Below are 19850 nucleotides of genomic sequence, written 5' to 3' on the forward strand. Positions count from 1 at the left end.
AAGTCTTTTTGAATTTCTAGTGAAAAGTATCTTGTCTGAATCAATAATTCATTATGATCATCAAAAATATTATATATGATCGTCCCATGATGTGGACCTGATCCAAAGTCCACGCCAGTCAATGGAGCACAATGAAGCGAATGACAAAAATTCCTGCTGACTGGAATGGGCTTTGACTCAGCCCATGGTGAAAAATTTTAAGGGTAGCATTGTTTAAGCCAGTGTCATGAAAGTGATGGGTAAGCTGGGGCTCCAAAATGAGAGGGTGAACTATTTCCTGATCTCGGTGAATGGGGGAGGAGGGAGGGGAAAGGGGAAGGCTCTAGGCTAGTCGGAGGGAAAAGGTGCGGCCCAGGCAGGGAAGAAAAGGAGTAGATTTCCGCTAAAGGTAGTGCTGACCTCTGGGGTACTGTCAGTACTGAGAATTTAGACATCAGAGTTAGTGCTAACAGTAAGGTCCTCAGTACAACAATAGTTGGTCTGCCGGATCCATTAGGGCTTTGATTGCCAGTGCCAAGGTATTGGTAGCAGGTACAAGGGTTGTTTTGGTACTGGGCCAGGAATCAATACCATGTCACTTGCCCTGTATTATGAAAGGACTTTCTGCCAAATTCCCAGGAGGAGACTGAAGGCAAATGCTCTTTTCTTAGGCCTCTGAGCTTTTCCCTTTTTACAGGAGGTGAAAGCACCGGTGCTAGGAACCATGACCCGTTTGGTGTTCTGGTCTACCTTGGTTCCAAGTGAAGGATACATCACAGGCTTTTGGTGCTGGAGCACCCATCGGCGATAAGCTGACTTGGACAGTCATGGCCGGCCAATCAATACAGTGTCAGCTGTCTTACTGGAATTTGCCTTAGGAGTCGCATCACAGCTCACAAGGGCTCTAACTAACTGGACTTGGAAGTACAAGGTCTCGTCTTGCAGCCTGTTGCCTATTCTTCTGGGTCCAAAGTGCCCCTCACAGACTGCTCCAACAGAAATAGTTTTAGCCCAGTGTCTCCAGATTTTCTCATTTTTGATGAGAAAGACTGGCAGACAGTGCAATGGTCAGTCATACGGCTTTCACCTAAGCAGAACAGACCATGGTTACCTCTATCTGTGAGGAGAATGTGTCATTTGTGAGATGGACAGGGTTTGAAGTCACCAAGATAGTGGTTGTGGTGAAGAGTACTGAATAATAAATAATTTTTGGGGGTGTCAAGGAAGAAGGTTTGCAAGAAAATTAAAAGAATTTCCTGAAGAGAATTAACCCTAGTGTCCTACCTAGAGTATTTCCTCTCTTTACTTGTTATTAGCTAAAGGGTAGCAGGCATATACAGCCTGGTTCGGTCTTGCTGCCACAGGCAGTAAGAGAGAACTGAAGGATGGTTCTGGCCACTCTGCTGACCTTTATGCCCTTATGGGGGAGTGGGGATGAGGATCGGTGGGGGTGCAGGCATGGCCCAATGGACACTGCTGTTCAAGGATGTGAGATCAGAATCTTTGAGGGGCATGCACATATAGAGTGGGCTCCACACTGACACATACTCGAAGAACAAGAAATTTTATGTCTTACGAAGTGGAGTAAATAGGAGAGAGAGAAAGCCTGGCTGTGGATTTAACACATACTGGAGCTCTAAGGTACATGTTTTGGTTACATCTCTAACTATACCAAACTTAAACTGTGTCCCTTCCTTTTTAGATTTGTGGTAGCAGATGATCTCAACCCTGGAAGGCCCTTCAGCCCTGCCACAAAAAGACCTAACATCACTCCCAACTTGATTTTACTAATTATGAGGGGCCTGGCTCTCACTCAAAGATAGAAGCTCCCTTAGTACCTCAGAAAGTTAGACTGGCCAAAACTGCACGCAAAGATTTTGCATCTGCCCCCTAAAAGGAGTTAATCTGGTCTCAATTCTATTTGTCCATGATGTAGATAGAAAACTATTCATGAGAAACTGAGTGTAGGGAGCTAGGATTCACCAACCTACGCACCAGTCAATAACCACTCACAGATGTCATGGCTTTGTAGACACTATGGGGAGGGAAGGAGGAATAACTCTTCACGTCCTTTAGAGTGAGGGGAGAAGATTATAAACACACTATGTGTAACCCAGTGAAGAGCAATCTAAGCAGTGCCACAAGCCGTCTGTATTCCAACAAGACCTAAGAAGATAATGCAGAGAAAATTTTGGAACCACTGTACTGATATTAAAGGGCACACTATGATGACCTACTTGATCAACAACAGAGTTAGCCAACACAGAGAGCTCTGAAAGCCACTTAGCTCAATCACTCTCCATTGGCTAAACAATGAAACAGACCCTCCATCCCAAAAAGCACAAATGTGAGCTAAAAAACACCTGGGATAGGCTTATGGGTGTCAGGACGACCATGAAATCTCAAATCAGTCTAGAAAAGATGCCGTCTACTTGGATGTTTGAAACCATGATCAGCCTAAGATGAGAAACTGGAGATACTGCAGAGCAAACTGCACACTGCAGCTATTCCAAGCTCTCTAATGATGTGAGACTGAACAAAGAATTGTCATTAATTCCGCAATCCTAAACCACCTCCCACACCTTCTCTGGTGTCAAAAGTTCCAACAGTCTCCTATCCAACTGCCAAGGCATCCAGCCCCCACCACCTCTGGGAAAAAAAGTTCACAGCAGTTATGCATTATCATTACAAAAATCTGCAGCAAATTTAAAATTTATGGGAAAGGTAAATTACTTGATTTTAATATCAAACATTATAAGCAATGCTGTACTGATTGTATTATTCATTTTCATATCTGATTAAAAACCTCCAATTTTGAATTTTACCTGAGGCTGCCGCAGAATTTCCAGCCTGTTGCACCAAAGTGGCATAGAAACCAAGGACCATGCTGCAGAATTAAGTCCAGTTTACCGTGGAGTACATGGGGACCTTGAATATTTCCCAAAAGTGACAAAGAAATAAAATGAAAAATACTACCTTTTCCCCCCATGCAATCCCCGTGTGAATCAAGATCCCCTCATCAAAAAGAAAGTGATCACCTTCCTTCCATACATGGCCGGCTCCAGCATTTCTGCCGCCCCAAGAAAAAAAAAAAAAAGCCGCGATCGGCGGCAGCAGTTCAGCAACAGGTCCTTCACCCCTAGAGGGAGTGAGGGACCTGCCGCCCCCGAATTGCCGCAGGTGCCGCCCCTCTCCCTTGGCCGCCCCAAGCACCTGCTTGTTAAGCTGGTGCCTGGAGCCAGCCCTGCTTCCATACAACTCCAAACCCAGACTTCACCCCTTTTGGAGTAGGATATTGCAGCTCATCTGCTACTAAGACTAGGGTGGTTAGAGGGCGCTTAAGGGAGAGGCGACTGAAAAGACACCCAACATCTGATCTCCATGACCCAATCTTTCTATCTCCACAATAATCAATACCTTGACACATCCTTTTCAAATGTCTGCTGCAACACTACTGTATAAAACACAACCAGCCAATCATAAAACCCACCATAATACAAGTAACTCCAACTTAGACTGGTCTAACATCTAACACTAATCATGAGTCCAGCAGGGAAGGGACATTTTAGTTACAGCACATATGCTGGAATATAGCTGCTGCCAGGGGGCAATCAGCATAGGAAATTAGTGCAACTGTTTTCTATTTGAAATTCGACTCAGTAGCAATACTAACATCAGCTTCCAGTCACAGCACAAATTTTTAAGGAGAAATTCAAATGCAGCAACATGAACACGAAAAACATTTATATCACAATAGAGAAGCAAAGGAAGTACTAAGAGCAACTGATTAATTTGTAAAAGTTAAATACCAGGACTGAGGGGAGAATATAATTATATTGTTTAAGAGCTTTAGAAAACAAAGAGGCATTCAGTCAAGCAATAACAGAAGTAGAAGTAATTCCAAATACAAACTACATGTAGCATACTGCTCTCTGCTGGACAGATTAAACGTGCTCAAGTGTTTGCACTAGAGTCCCTGACCGAAAGGGGAGATACAAGTCCTATTATTACATCTTTGATTCCCACCCATCAGCTCAGCAGCGACAATGAGGCTGACTGAAGTCTTTCTACCACTTTGTCTTGTACCAGCTTCACGTCTCTGTTCATCTTTAAAACTTTTTGTTCTGTGTCATTCTTTACCGTGTCTATCCAATGCACACTCGTTCTTCCTCTATTTCTAGTTTCTTACACTCTGATATGAATTGCCATGTACGGTATCCTCCCTAGGTGCATCACTGGCACATGTCCAAAACACTGCAGTTTTTCTTGAATCTTCTGTAACAGCGTTACTTCTTGCCCTGTTTTCTTATCACTTCATTTATTATTTTCTGCAGTCTTGAAATTCTCAGTATTCCCCTCAGCCAGTTCATTTCTGCAGTCAGTATCTTTCATTTATCAACCTTCCTCATACTCCAACATTCTGACGTATATAGCAGTATTGGCACAACCACCACCTCATTTTCATTTTTACCTAAATCTCTTTAGCCTTAAAGGTCTAGCAAAATTTTTTGAATGCCATGTGGCTAGCCTGATACCTCTTTTTATGTCATCTTCACAATTCCCATTCCTTGATACTAGTCCTTCAAGATACAGAGATTTTTCCATTTCTAATTCTTTGTCTCTGACTTTGATCTTTACCTCTTCCTCTTGACTTTCAGTTGCCATTCAGTCTGAATTTTCTGCTTTCTGGATCTACCTTCTCAGTTACTCTTTGTAAATCCTCCTCAGTCATTGCTATGAGGTCAATATCATCTTTGAATCTAAGCCTATTGACCGTCCTCGCACATGATGCGAGTTCTCTCGTTTTATCTCTCCATGCTACAGCCATTACTGCTTCCAGAACCAAGATGAACAACTCTGGCAATAGCATGCATCGTTATCTCCCTCCTACAGTCATCCTGCACCTTTCCGTCAGCTTCCTGTGTACTCGCACTGCACTCATAGACTTGCTGTAGACGTTTTCTATTTGCTTGATTAATTTCTCAGGGATGCCACACATCCTTAAGACTTGCCATAACCAATAGAAACAGCTCAAGTGGTAACGATCTATTTTAGTAAAAAGCAACAGAGGGTCCTGTGGCACCTTTAAGACTGTTAGTCTTAAAGGTGCCACAGGACCCTCTGTTGCTTTTTACAGATTCAGACTAACACGGCTACCCCTCTGATACTTAATCTATTTTTGGAAGTTCCCGTATTCTATTAATGATCATATGGGCCACTGCAAACATCAGTGGCACTCATGTGATTGCACTGACACTTTGGTTTTGCTCATTTTCCGAGCTTAACTCACCATCTGCCTGTTTGGAGAAGTTAGGTGCCTTCCTAGAATCTCAGTGGTGGGGGATATGATTTACTTACTTAATAATCAAGGCTCAGAGTAAGAGAGACCTTCCCAGGACATGCTCAATTTAGACATAATGACATTAACTTGGTGTACAACAGAATGTCATAAGAAGAGAATGGAATGGATTTTATTAACACTATCGAGTTGTTTGTGATGATTTGGGGATACATATTGGTGATTCTCTGAATGTCACTCTAACCAGCAATGAAAGTCGCTAGATTTGTCACTGGTCACGTTGACACTTATTTCCTTGCTAAGGAAACTAAAAAGTCGCTAAATCTAGTGACAAAGTAGCTAAGTTGGCAACACTTTGGAAACACTTCTGGAATCAGATGCATGGCATGTGTGGAAGAAACGATAGGAACCATCACTCAAAGAAGCAGCACTGGTTCAGAAGCTGGGGCTTAGTGGAAACTAAGATAATTGTGTTAATCACTGATCATCTTCTTGCCATGAAGAGAAGTGTCTGTGCTGGCTTTTTCAGACCAATTGACAGCCTTTCATATGGATGATCACAAGATTCTGCAGTCTTACCTGCCAATCCTAGCAGGAGGTTCTGTTCCTATCTGTCTGAGACAGGGGCAGGCAAACTTTTTGGCCTGAGGGCCACATTGGGTTTCTGAAATTGTATGGAGGGCCGGTTAGGGGAGGCTGTGCCTCCCCAAATAGCCAGGCATGGCCTGGCCCCCCGCCCCCTATCCAACTCCGCCTGTTTCTCGTCCCGACGGACTCCCCGGGACTCCTGCCCCATCCAACCCCCCGTTCCCCATCCCCTGACGGAACCCCCAGGACCCCTGACCCATCCACCCCTCCCTGTCCCCATACCGCCTCTGGAACCCCTGCCCCTGACTGCCCCCCGCCGCACAATGCAACCCCCCCCTCTCCTTCCTGACTGCCCCCCTGGGACCTCTGACCACCCTGCCCCCATTCACACCCCTGTCCACATTCCCAAACTCCCCTGCTCTCTATCCAACCTCCCCTGCTCCCTGCCCCCTTACCACGCTGCCTGGAGCACTGGTGGCACAGCCAGAGCACCAGTACAGGCAGCCGCACTGCCTGGCTGGAGCCAGCCACACCACCCAGCTGGAGCCAGCCACGCCACTGCGCAGCACAGAGCACCGGGTCAGGCCGCAGCTTTGCAGTCTCGCTGCTCAGAGCATTGTGCCAGCGGCGCAGTGAGCTGAGGCGGCAGGAGAGGGGGAACAGCAGGGGAGGGGCCGGGGGTTAGCCTCCCGGGACAGGAGCCCAGGGGCCGAGCAGGAGGTCCTGTGGGCCTGATGTGGCCCGCGGGCTGTAGTTTGCCCACCTCTGGTCTGAGAGAACTGAAAGGGCAATGGGTAAGCAATCACTCCTCCCCCAGAGGACTCTCTTATGTGGGATGATAGTAGACCATGGAAAGGACTATAATGAATGGTGATGGTACCCAGTTCTATGCTTGTTACAGCCAACCCAGCTGGGGCAGTGGAACAAAGAACCCAATGTCTACATGATCTTAGAGCTTGGAAGACAGTTCCAATTTATTCCATGTAAGACAGAGTGCTGGTGGGATGGGACACACCTAACTGAGGTCCAGCAGTCACCATTTTTTAAAACCAAACTTTATTAGTGCTGCTGCACAAACAGAATTAAATAATCAAAGTAACACAAAGTGGTATAAAACTACACTATAACAAGAATCAAAAAATAGTTTTCAAGAGTCCAGGCTTGGTTAGTTGGATTAAACAGTCTATATCATAATTTAATAGATTATTCCATTTTGCCTAAACTGTATCAAACTGAGAGCCATTCATCTTCGAAAACATCCTCCCTTTGCACAAGACATCCAATGATCTGTTCTAGTGGTAGAAAATCTAACAGAAACGATCATTATAAGGTTGGACAATGTTACCCAATATCTCAGCACACCGTCTGCTAGTACTAATGGAAATAAACTATATTTTTTAACAAAAGCTGCAGTGTGATTACCCAGGCAAATATCTAGGACAAAAAGCTTGGGATCAAACAGTAGATAACTGGGAACATATTGTTCAACCTTTCCCCAAAATTTATGAATTTCTGAACACTGCCATAGTGAATGAGAAAAAGAGGACATTATCCAATTTTCTGTTCCCATCCCCCACACATTCAATAATATTCTGCACAGTAATAAAATGTGATGAAATACAACACCTATGGATATTTGCATCTGTCTCAAGTCATTATGCACAGTAATGTTATCAATCGCTTTTCAAAGTACATGACCAGTCCTCCTCAGTTAATGGTATTCCTATATCTTTTGACCACTGAAATATTGTTGAAGTTTGTGGTTTAGGGAAGTTCATAATTGCAAGGCCTTGGTAACAGAAAAATATTTTTTGTGCTGCTTCCCAGTTACAATGATTGGCATTTTGTTTCCAAAATGTGTTTTTAATAGAAAATCTCTGTTCTGTATGCAATTTAAAATATAATTATGCAAAGTGGATTTCTTTTGCACTAAGCAAGGCAAGAGATAATTATCTTTTCATTTTTAGAGATTTTTACAAAAAAATATCATTTCTTAAACCAAAATTGATAAACTGGGTGTTCATTACCAATAGAAAAGATGGATTACCAATGACTGTGGTTATCCAAAATTTTGTACATGAAATTTGGCATCTTTCCTTAATTCTATTACATAGAAGTATAAGGACATAAACAGTGGCATTTAATATAATATTTAAAGAAATCTGGTCCATTTTAAGATACAGCGCATTAGCTAGTTGAATGCATTCTGATATATACTACTCTGCCTGTACCCAGTGTTATAATGTAACCCCGATGGTTTTTTCCTACCCTTTTTCTCTGTCTCTGAAGCTAAAAAGTATGCTCTGCAACTGGGAATGTTAAATTAACCTGCCTGTGCAATTTATGTTCCTTTAGAATTTGAGATGAATCCTTAGTATTCAATCATACAGATAAGTTTGCCACTGGTATAGTGAGAGGACACTACATTTTTAATAGGACAACTCTGTCCTTCATAGTTATTGGTAAATTTGCCCAGTGATTCAAATCACTTTAAAACTGATTGAGTGAGAAGGCTAATAATTCAATATTTGGATTTCAGACCAATTCAAAGAGATTATGATGATCAAATACTTAATCCAAGTGTGCGCTAACGTAGCAGTGAGTCATGCATTTTTGCACAGCTCCAATGTACAATCAAAACTCTTACATGGTTATAAATTGAACCTTAAATCATTTATTGAATTCCTCAATGACAATGGCACCAGGATTAGGAGGATGTCGGTGTGGGGGGTGCATCAAGAAAACAAGATCAGCTGCATAGTATTCTACCTCGTCATCTATTCCCCATACTTGGATCCCTTCACTGTTTTGTACTTCTAGTGCATGTATTTGATTACTACATCATGCAACACTGGAGACAGGGAACAGAGCTCTGTCTCGTGCTTGACAAACAGTCAGAATATTCTTCTATTCACTATAAGAGAACCTTGTGGGATAGTACACAAAATGCTAATCCAATAATCAATGTTTTCACTCTGATCATTAAAAAACATCAGGGAAACACTATTAAGGATATTCACAGATACATGCTACTGACATCTTAAATCTGGAGGTAAGCGATCAAAGTATACATATTGAAGATGTCCCCACTCACCATGTTTCATATGACCAATATATAGAGAGCTGAAGACAAACTACTGTAACTGTGCTACTTGTCAGATATTCATACGCTTTATATCAAGGATCCCTGCAATTGGCCAGGCTACAAAGGAAGAATTAAATATTTTGTTTGTGCCGTTTACTGTTTTTGATGAAGGTCACAAAGGCTGCATTGTTGTTGGAGTTTCGTTTGTTTGTTGGTTTGTTTCCATTAGTACACTCCTTGCATGAAAAGTATTAGCTCTTAACATTCTTATTTATAAAGAGGAGGACTGAAAAATTACTAAGATACTGACATCAACAGACAAACCTCAGCTGCTGCTTTTCCCTCTCTTCATTTAGGAGGGGAAGAGTTTAATATGGCTGCTTTAAACTTTTTTGGGGGAGACAAGGGAGGAATGAGGGGAGTGTTCATGTCAAATTCAAACTCCTCACAAACTGGGAAGAGAAAGTTCCCTTCCCCCAATTTCAACTGAGAGCTGCAAAAGCTGCAGCTGAACTTTCAGCCTATTGTGATGTTATGGACGGTGGTTCTCCAGTCGATCAAGAAAAACAGCAGTCGAGGATTGTTATTTCTAGGAGGAAAAACAAGCAAACAACCTTTTTATGGAAAAAGGTGAAGAGCAATAAAAAGGCACAAACAACTTTTTTGTAGCAGTTTACCTTTCACCTGTGGTTCTACCCTGAAAAGGGATTACAAAGATGGCATGGTAGGATTGCACATCTGATTACATCTCAATGATCTTCAGATCAAATTTGTTCAAATTTACAACTGAAGATATTTTTCCTCAAACCCACACTGGGATCTCAACATCCAGCTGTGTTCTTTCTGGTTTGTGAAGGTCGAAAAGCACCCTCCATTATACCTGTAACTTGAGGATTTATAAAAGTGTAATTGAAGCTATTATTACAAGGTGACTGAGTTGCACAAGTGGCTGTGGAACTAGAAATTAGGTAACAAATCTGATGATTATGCACAATCCAAACCAGCATAGTTTGCTCTTCCACAGCTGAGCTGACACTGTAGTAAAGAGTAGCATCATTTTACCTCTTTATCATAGATATGACTAAATATACCTAAGAAACAGAGTAATGAGATGTCATTTTTCCAGTCATTGTTGAACTGCACTTAAGATTTTTAGGGTAATTTAGTTGGGCATTTCGATACTTAGCAATTAAAAAAAAAAAAAGATACCTTCATTCACATTTCCTACCTGTTAAAATGTTCTTTAAAAAAAAAATTAAAAGTTCGTTTAATGTTTATTTTTCTGATAAGTTTTCTCATAAATTACTGAAATAGATTTACACCATTAACTTGGGTTTTGACATTGAATTAAACTCTACAAGAGCCAACAACTTTAGAAAATAAGAAATCCTTAATTACATTTATTATAGTTAGTTAGATATCTTCTACTGTAAGCTAATATTTTAATTTAGGAATAAGTTAATACTGAAAAAATATTTTATTAAGAACTAAAATACTGACTGTACAAAAGCAAAGCATGAAGAAAATACCTTTAGCCTCCAATTGTCTCCTACTTCTGTTTTGATTCTGCTTAACCAGTTATCATCAAAGTATGCTGGATCTCTGAAAATAAAATAAATAAAATTAGCATATCTATTAAAAACACCAATTTCTAGTACTAACAAGCTAGAGATTCCAGATGAATCCTATACTGATATTCATTTAAATGCATATACGCATATAGATATTAATATAGTCTATATAAATATTTATATCACACATCATAGTGTTATCCAAATACCTTCAATACTTACCTAGTACTTTTGAGGTGACTGTAATACTCTTAAAATGACCCCACCGCACCTAAGCCATGGGGGCCATTGTCTGGTTTATTGTAAAAGGTGTGTACCCCTTTGAGTGGTAGAGAGACAGTGAGTGATTTTTTGCTGTAACGACAAACTAGGTCAGCATGAGGACGCTGACCCATCCCTCCGCCAGTGACCGGAATAGAGGGGGGATTATATAGGTCCATGCCGGTGCAGGAAAAGCCCTCTTTTACCTGGACCAGACAGAGCAGCAGCCACACTCAGACCCACAGAAGTTTTATTAGGATCTGCTGTGGGCATCGCTCTAATCGCTCCTTTCTCAGGGGGCGGAGAAGGATTTTTTCCCTCACCACATTGGCCAAGGTCAAGTGGGGTTTTTTTCACCTTCCCCACAGCAGGATTGGAGGGGCTTAGTTAGGGTGAACATGAAATGGGAGTTAGGCTATGATGTCACAACTCTTTATGTAAACATGGGGTGGATGTCCAAGTGTAGGTATGCCGTAGGGAAGAGATACAGTGATCAGAAAAAAAAGGACTGGGAACAGATTTAAGGGAGGCTTCATTAAAGAGCAGAACTGGAGGGGAGGGGATGGTTCGGGGCTCATATGACTGGTATGGCAGGGAGCCAACCCCCTCCCTCTTTATAACCCAACAAAGGGGGTTATAAAGTGTGCGCCCCCAAGGGAGAGGGATGGTGAAGTCCCAGAAGTGGGTTGGCTGGGGATGAGGATGGGTAAAGGGGAGGGCCCCTCATGTATATATTAAAATGATAAACTGCATTGCACACTTATATCTGTCAGGTACGCCCAGACATTTAAGAATAAAGTTGCGGCCTAATTAAATCACATCCAACCTTTCCTGTCCTTCTTTCAGCATAGCCGGACAAAGCACCTAGCCAATTTGTACCATGTTCTGCAAATGGAAAATTTTCTTTCCAATTCTCACAATCAATCACCTGATGCCTAGAATCATGAAATTTGAATTCTCTTACAATAACCATATTTAGCTTGCATACTTGCATGTGTTATTATTGATACAATTAATAGACTTTTTAAATCCAGCCACAGGTACGTCTTATGAATACTTGGAGCAGTGAGTTCCCACATGCTAACTTTAAATATTCCTTTTAAAATGTAATCCCTTCAATATCAACCATAAATAAATAAATAAACCCAGTCTCATACAGTGAAAAAAGTTGAAAAGGAGCACTTAGTTTATATTTACCTCTGAGCATCTGCTTAATTGTCTTCCCTTCTATCCTAAAAAAATCCCAGCATTTTAAAAGTATTTTCCTTGTAAGCCCCGTCAAACCTTTAATTTTTTTACAGTCACCCTTCTTTCAAGTTTTTTTCCAACTTTGGCTCCAGAGGTGAGGCAACCAAGATAGAAAACAGTACTCGATGAGGGCACACTATTGTTTCTGCCATTATATTTTCTATACACCTCTGTTTTCTATCCCTCTGGCAGACGTCTTTCCTGAGCAACTGCTAGGGCTTTCTCCTCAAGGTTCAGAAACTAGCTAAGAAGAGAGAATGTTTCTTGTTGGTAACTGTTTATTCAAAATTACATTTTCCATTCTCCAACATAGAATTTTGACAGTGTTATGTTCCCAACTACAAAGAGGCCAGGAACTAAAAGTAATGGTCAGTTCCAGTAAAAAGTCTCCAAGATCATGCTTTTTTTTTTTAAACCAGCTTCTAGACACCAAAAAAAGAGAGAAAAGCTTCTGTGCTCACGTTCTCTCTCTCTCTCACACACACACACACACACACAGAGATACAGAGTCCATCCTTCAGAATGAAGCAGAAAGCAAACAGCCAAACAGAATGAAGAAGAGACAAAGAGAATAACAATTAAAAAAATTAGTGATTTAGTAGGTGACACTTCCACATCTTAATCAGTATTAAAGCAATGCCCCCCAGCATAGTATCACGGAGCACTTTGCTATAGAGGATCCCATATTTTTTATGACAAATAAAATCAAAATTTGACCACCAGTTGTCAGAAAACTGATGGCACTTTTTGAATGAGTAAGGCTATTAGGATCTACTTCTCTAGTGAGTCTCCAAAATGGGTAAACATCCAGGCAGTTTCAAGAAGAAAAAGTATTCTTAGATTGTGGACTTAAAAAGTTGTGCTGCCATTGTGCACTGTTATTGCTTTGTTCTATCCAATGGCGTTGAAGTGGAAAATGTATGGAAGAAGTATATCGGTTATTAAGGCTAAGCCATGTTGAGATCTTTTGGGAGGATCCGTTTATTTAAAATCGATCAAATCCACTAATGTGCCTTGTGATCCAAATGAAGCCCGAAACTCGGATACAGCTGGCCAACCAATAGATTAGTACTTTGATGGCTAGACCATACAAATTTTTGTTGTCTTTTTCCTCTGGTACACTAGCTCCCACGTATCCCCTTTCCCTACAATGTCCTCAGAGTTAACAAATGGTCTGTGATAGATTACATGGCAAAGGAGACAGAAGATCACAATGGTGAAAGTGTCTCAACTCAACAGATTCCAGGTGCTATTTTACACATTCCTCTACGGAGACTATGATGAAGGCTAAGGCATATTTCTTTTTCTCTGACACAGCATCTACAAACACGTAGCTGGAAGAATGATTTCAAGTACTAGGCAATCTTATGACTCCAGATTGCTCCCATTCAGATCCGTAGCTCAGATCCGTGACTACAGACACAAGAGTACAAAAGCACGAAACAGCAAATGCAAAATACACGGTACAGTTTCATCTGGTTCTGCTGATAGAGCTCACTAGGTGTGTGAAATAGACTTTGTCCAATTAGCTGTGAAATGAACCCTTATCCCTCATGAACAGATAAATCCAGCAAGAAAAGCTTGGTTCCACTATTGACAAAGATGGTTAATGACTACATGAAAGCAACATGCCAGCCTTTTTTAAAGTAAGTGGTGTTTAACATCTTGCACAAGAAGCCATCCTTTGTTTTACTCTGTTTTCCATTCACTCTCTAATCTCCCCATTCTGGAGATTAGTGAGAAAATATCAGCTGGACAACTGTAGCACTGTATGGACTCCAGTTATATGAGGGCTGGATAAACCTAAAAAAACTACACTAGTATCTTTGGTTGATCTTACTGACCATGCTGAATTGGTTCATATGAGTGACTTATCAAGAGGGCTGTGAATGATCACCTGTGCCTTGCTTTCAAGGAAGCCCTACAGTACTCTCCTGTGTTCTGCCACAAATTTTCCTCCTAGCACCCCAGTCATTTAATGGCTATGGAAAGCCACTTAATGGACATCTTCAATCATTTCAGGCTGCAGTGCCATCCCTTATGCTGATACCTAGTTTTACATTTTCCTTTGAGACACCTGGTTTGAAACTTAAGCCAGACAAGAATGAGGCCATGCTCATGAGAAGGGGGATAATGATTTTGAGGAGCTTGCTGAATGACAGTCATGAAAATTATTAAAGAAGTATGCCAGCCACTAGTGAAAAGGTACAAAATCTGGGTGTCAACCTCAGTTCTGCTCAGCCCGGAGGACCATATTCTGATAGTCAAGAGTAGCTATCATCTATGGCTTCCTCAGATACCACAGCAATGAGTGTGGTATGAGTACCAAACAGACAACTGCCTTCACTGTCTTCTTGGGAAGGGACAAAAACACAGCATGCCCATACCGGATATTTGCCCATCTCTGCATCTGCATTTTAGTCTTAAATGTATCATATTTCATTTTGGGGGGAGAATCCATAAATGAGTGAGTCTTCTTCCACAGCTCCCATTTGTACTTGCCCAGGAATGACACTTCACTCCCAGTGATGGTTCCAATCACTGTAGGCTGTGAGACAAAGTTCTGTTCTTGACTCCGTGGGTCCTGCGTTTCCTGACGGATTTTGCTAACCTCAGAGGCTCACTGTGACCCTCCACATAGCCCTCCTCTCTAGAGGCAAGGCTCACAGTCTACTGAGCCATTTTCATCATAAGCCAGCAAGGGAGGTGAGGAGAAACAACCCTCCCTCGCACAGTCTCTGTGGTCTCCCAGTATCAGTGATTAAATAGGGAGGGGAGGGGGGAGCCCGGGCCCACCCTCTACTCCGGGCTCCAGCCCAGGGACCTAAAATTAGCATCTATGGAAGCTGACTCTTTGGAAACAGGACATGTACAATTCCCTGGGCTACTTCCCCACAGCAGCCCCCACTCTATATCTTCTTCACAATTACCTCAGGGCCTCCTTCCTTGCACCTGATATGGATTCGTACTGCTTCATTCCTCCAACAGCACAGCTCCCTCCTATAGCTCCTGACACCCACCCCGCACTGACTAACTGAGAGGCTTTTAACTAGTTCCAGCCAGTCCTTGATTGGCTTCAGGTGTCCCAATCAATCTAGCTATCTCCACTGGCTTCTAGAAGGATCTTAATTGGTCCCAGGTGTCTTGATTAACCTGGAGCAACTGCCATTTGGTTACCATGGTACCAGGGATTTGTTTAGCCTGGGGCTAACATACCTGTTCCTCACTACTTTACTGTAGCCATCTGGCCTTGCCCCATCACAGCTGGTAAACGCTCCATTCAAAACGTACCCTAGAATCTCTGATGGTCATGGAATGCCAACCAGGAGTTTGGCTAGAGCAGCCTCCAGTAAAAGCCTACTGTGGCAGGAATAGCCAGCACTGTCCCAATACAGAAAATATTGACTTGATTTTGCCTCTCTAATTCTACTGTAATCTGCCCCGATGAACACTTGGTGAGTCCCTTCCATCAAAGCAGAGGTTGATAAACTGACAGGGAAACAGATACTATTGTGTTCAGAACTTGCAACATCATGAGCTTCAGTGACAAGACGTGCCAGCCTTATCCACATACGGAGACGGGCCCAGATCACTAGAGTTATGCAGGAAACTAGCATGTCCACATCTTCAGATTTCTATCCAACACTGTCTGATCCAATTAGCTGTGTTCTTGCTGACTGTATTTCGGTTACTCATGGAAAACTGACACCCTGTCAGGAGTCTACTAGCACCCTAAGTGGAAATCTTCTCTGGTGACAGTCTGCTTTCTTGATGCTCTTTTACAAAATGGTTTGATTTCTCTTGATGAAACTCTTGATGCCATCTAGAAATGGATCTAATTCTCAAGAAATTCAGGCAGGGATAATACAGTTTACCTTTCTCAAAGGGACTGATATGACGTAATAGTCTGTGTCACCTGATTGACTTCAGCTTTCCATGCTAATAAGATGCACTTGTTGAGAGATTTTCACATCAAACTCTCACAACCCTTCAAGTCTTCTGGGGGATTACTGAAGTTAACTAGAGTAAGCACCAGACAGCACGTCTGTGGTACTGGCTCTATAGCACCTATTCGCAGTAAGTGATCTATTGGCTTCTGAAATGAGTTTGCTCTTCACTGAATTCAAGGATGTTGCTGGAGTGCTCAAATCTTTGTTTTAACTTTACCCAACAACTCTTCTGAATAACTTCTAGCACCCACCTGTCTCCTGTCATGCATTTCTACTCCTGCGACAGTTTTTCCCCAATTAGTTGGTTGTCTTGGGACAGGAGTGGGAGTCATGCTGCTGATCTAGAAGGAATGGTGGACTGGAGAAGTCAGCCCTGGACTCCCCCTCCTTTGCTTGAACAGTCCCGCCTGCCTCTGGACTAAGTCCTTTCTGTGGTACCTGTTTGAATTGAAGGAGCAAAAGTAAAACTTTACTGGCTGTTTCAAATTGTGTATATATATATTTTTTAAATAGCTGATGGGAGCCAATGTTTTTCCTCTGTATTTTCTAAAATGGTTTTGCCTGATGGTTCCCAATCACCTTACCAGCTGAGTACTTAGAGGTACTCATAATGTGTTAAGACTTATGGGCAAGCTTTCTGAGACATACGTGATCACTGGCTACTGTGTTTACGGCCATAGATATCTGAGAATCTAAAAGAATCCATCGAGGCATCCACACTACAAAAGAAGAAGCAATTGTAATTTTCTTTTTAAATGATTTAATACCTGATGACTACTCTGAAAAAATTCAAAATCAGCTGTCATTATGACTCTTTTGTTCCAAAGTGTTTCTCAGCAGTAAGACATTCAAAATTACTGTGAACCCTATCTATGTATATCTGTAACTAGAAATTTGGCATCTAGCATGCCTGTGCAATGAAGTTCAATTAACAGGAGCTTTGAAAGCCACAAAGTCTATTTAGATGGGCCCAAATTATTGGACAGGGGTTATCACCTGAACTTACAAATTGCTTAGTTGACCTTCATTACAAACCACTGGTTGCATGGGGAAAGTGAATTGAAGCTAGCATTCACTGAAGTGAGGGGGGGAAAGTGATAACAAAAGCAATCACTAAAGTATCATAGACTCATAGACTTTAAGGTCAGAAAGGACCATTATGATCATCTAGTCTGACCTCCTGCACAACGCAGGCCACAGAATCTCACCCACCCACTCCTGTAACAAACCCCTAACCTATGCCTGAGTTATTGAAGTCCTCAAACACTGGTTTAAAGACCTCAAGGTGCAGAGAATCCTCCAGCAAGCGACCCGTGCCCCACGCTGCAGAGGAAGGCGAAAAACCTCCAGGGCCTCTGCCAATCTGCCCTGGAGGAAAATTCCTTCCCAACCCCAAATATGGCGATCAGTTAAACCCTGAGCATGTGAGCAAGACTCACCAGCCAGCACCCAGGAAAGAATTCTCTGTAGTAACTCAGATCCCACCCCATCTAACATTCCATCACAGACCATTGTTAGATGGGGTATCATTCCATTTCAAATGCTGCTATGGAAACACAAATTTTATACTGTACACATTTCACCTATTATGACCACACACCATAAATAAATATCCCCTGTGCAGCTGGAAACAGTAAGTCAGGGTTGATTTTCTTGGGACACTGCCCCTGGAAGTGTGCAAGATACAACGCCGAACAAAAGGTTAAAAATATGATCAATAAGACTACTGAGCTTTCCCTTCCCATGTCACTCAAGAGTTTTATTTTTGGTATATACAAGACAAGGGGTGAAGGATAGCTCAGTGGTTTGAGCATTGGCCTGCTCAACCCAGGGTTGTGAGTTCGAACCTTGAGGGGGCCATTTAGGGATTGGGGCAAAAATCTGTCTGGGGATTGGTCCTGCTTTGAGTAGGGGGTTGGACTAGATGACCTCCTGAGGTCCCTTCCAAACCCTGATATTCTATGATTCTATGACATAATTCCTAGAGACCCTTATTTTGAACTGTACACACCAATCAGCCAAATGTGTTGGCCAACAGGTGGATACAGAAAATAATCCTATCAACTGCTGATTAGTGATGAAGTTATGGTACATACACAGTATGAAGCAGATGCATCACTTCATGATTAATGACTACCCAAACTATACAATGTACCGCTATGATCTTTCATGTGCATAACTTTATGATTAACAAATATTCAAAGTATATAATGTAACAATATGGTCTCATTTTCATGAATGTTCTGAAACATGATTCAAGAACAGTTAAGCTAAAATCTCAACTTTTTACAACATTTACTAACAAAATCTCTTATCCCAAGTGCTCACCTTCCCTCAGTATATTCTGTCATGTTCTGTCCTGCTTCAGATGATGAGTCCCTTTTTAGATTAATTTTGTTACAGTACCTGATTTATGTTGGGGTTTTCCCATTTTTTAGGCCTAAAACACTGACTTATTCATCTTTCACGATACACAGAACAGTAATGATGATGCTAGTTTAAAATTGGGCATATTATACATGTTTTCTTTTTTGTATCCTCTTTAATGTCCCCTAAGCAACAACATTTGAATATTAGAAAGTTTTTAATCACACTTAGGAGCAGCTAGGACTGTTGACGTATTGTTTGAACATACCAGGATTCCTTTCTGACAAAGCATGAACAGGGTAGCGTAGATTTCATAACTGATGCCTCTGTGTAGGAAGACTTCAACTTATCTGTGGGATATGCGCCAAAGATGTTGCCCTTTGCGGGTTTATTTGTTACTTCAGTAAAACAGCCATGTCTGGAAAATCTCCATGAAATCTGCTTTTTTGCATTACTTTTCTGTTGGGCTTATTTGCATTTCCTAAATTATATTATACAATTTCCTCCAGAGCAGAATGAAACTATACAGCATAGGACCTTCTTAAAAGTTCCAGGGAGGAGGGGAATATTTTCTGCATTTTTAAATCAGGATTATCCTCTTCAGTTCCTAATTTATCTTCCCACATATTAAGTCCTCTTACAAACCGTTTTAAGCATTGCCTCAAAATATTAGGCAAATTCTGAGTTTCCTTCCATTTTCTCCTGTGTACTGCAGGCAGACTGCTACTCCTTCCCTCTCTGGAACAAGGGACTGCTGATGAAAAACTAATACCTATTTTTATTCTTTTTGATTTCCTAATCTTCCTTTTGGAGGATTTGTGCAGAAAACTACTTTTAGATTTATTTGTTTTTGTCAAGCAATTATTTTGGTCGTGTTCTGTGCCTCCTCCATATTAAGGAATAAAATTGGTCCCTTGACTCTTTATAAGAATGTAGGAATTGTCATATTGAATCATGCCTATTGTCCATATTTACTAGATCCCAAGGCCAGAGGGGGTGGGTAGGGCCAGACTCAGCAGCCATCTCCCCCATTTTTGGGAGAATAGGGTTGACCTGCTGGCCCAGGGACTAAGTTGCCAACCAGCTCGCCCCATTGCACGCCAGGGTTGATCTTCGGGCCAGATTTTTTCACCCCAAATGTACCTCAGGGGGTATCAGGCTCCCTGGAAGGAAAAGCCAGAGAGGAAGGCCCTCTTTGGCTGCTGTAAAGTGGGGGACAAGCACCTGACATATCAGATGCTTATTCCTAGTCTCAAAACAGAAGCAGAAATCGCTCTATAAACGATAGGTAAGTATGATACACTTGAAAATAAGCATTGAAAATAAACCTCATTTACCAACAAACTACAGTGATACATTCTGAATCAGTGTATACAGTATCTTAATCCATAACTGGCTCCATCAAAGGCCTATTACAAAAAATCATGACAACCCCAAGTACAGAGAAGTTTTTTCCCCCCACTTAATCTTTTAGGAATTGAACGTCTTTGAATGGTGCTAGA

At 41.7% G+C, this 19850-nt stretch overlaps 1 protein-coding gene across 4 annotated transcripts in view; it reads right to left on the minus strand.

Moving 5' to 3' along the window:
- Positions 1–19850, minus strand: part of HOOK3 (hook microtubule tethering protein 3) — a 138157-nt gene that overhangs the window by 98968 nt on the left and 19339 nt on the right. For 3 of the 4 annotated variants that reach the window (XM_054031785.1, XM_054031784.1, XM_054031786.1), the window contains exon 3: positions 10481–10553. In XM_054031785.1, coding sequence (XP_053887760.1) covers positions 10481–10553 — 73 coding nt within the window. Of the gene's footprint in view, positions 1–10480; positions 10554–16232; positions 16420–19850 lie in introns of all 4 variants that reach the window. The other variant, XM_054031787.1, reaches the window with a different exon arrangement.

The sequence above is a fragment of the Malaclemys terrapin genome, chromosome 6, assembly GCF_027887155.1.
Source record: "Malaclemys terrapin pileata isolate rMalTer1 chromosome 6, rMalTer1.hap1, whole genome shotgun sequence".
NCBI lineage: Eukaryota > Metazoa > Chordata > Testudines > Emydidae > Malaclemys > Malaclemys terrapin.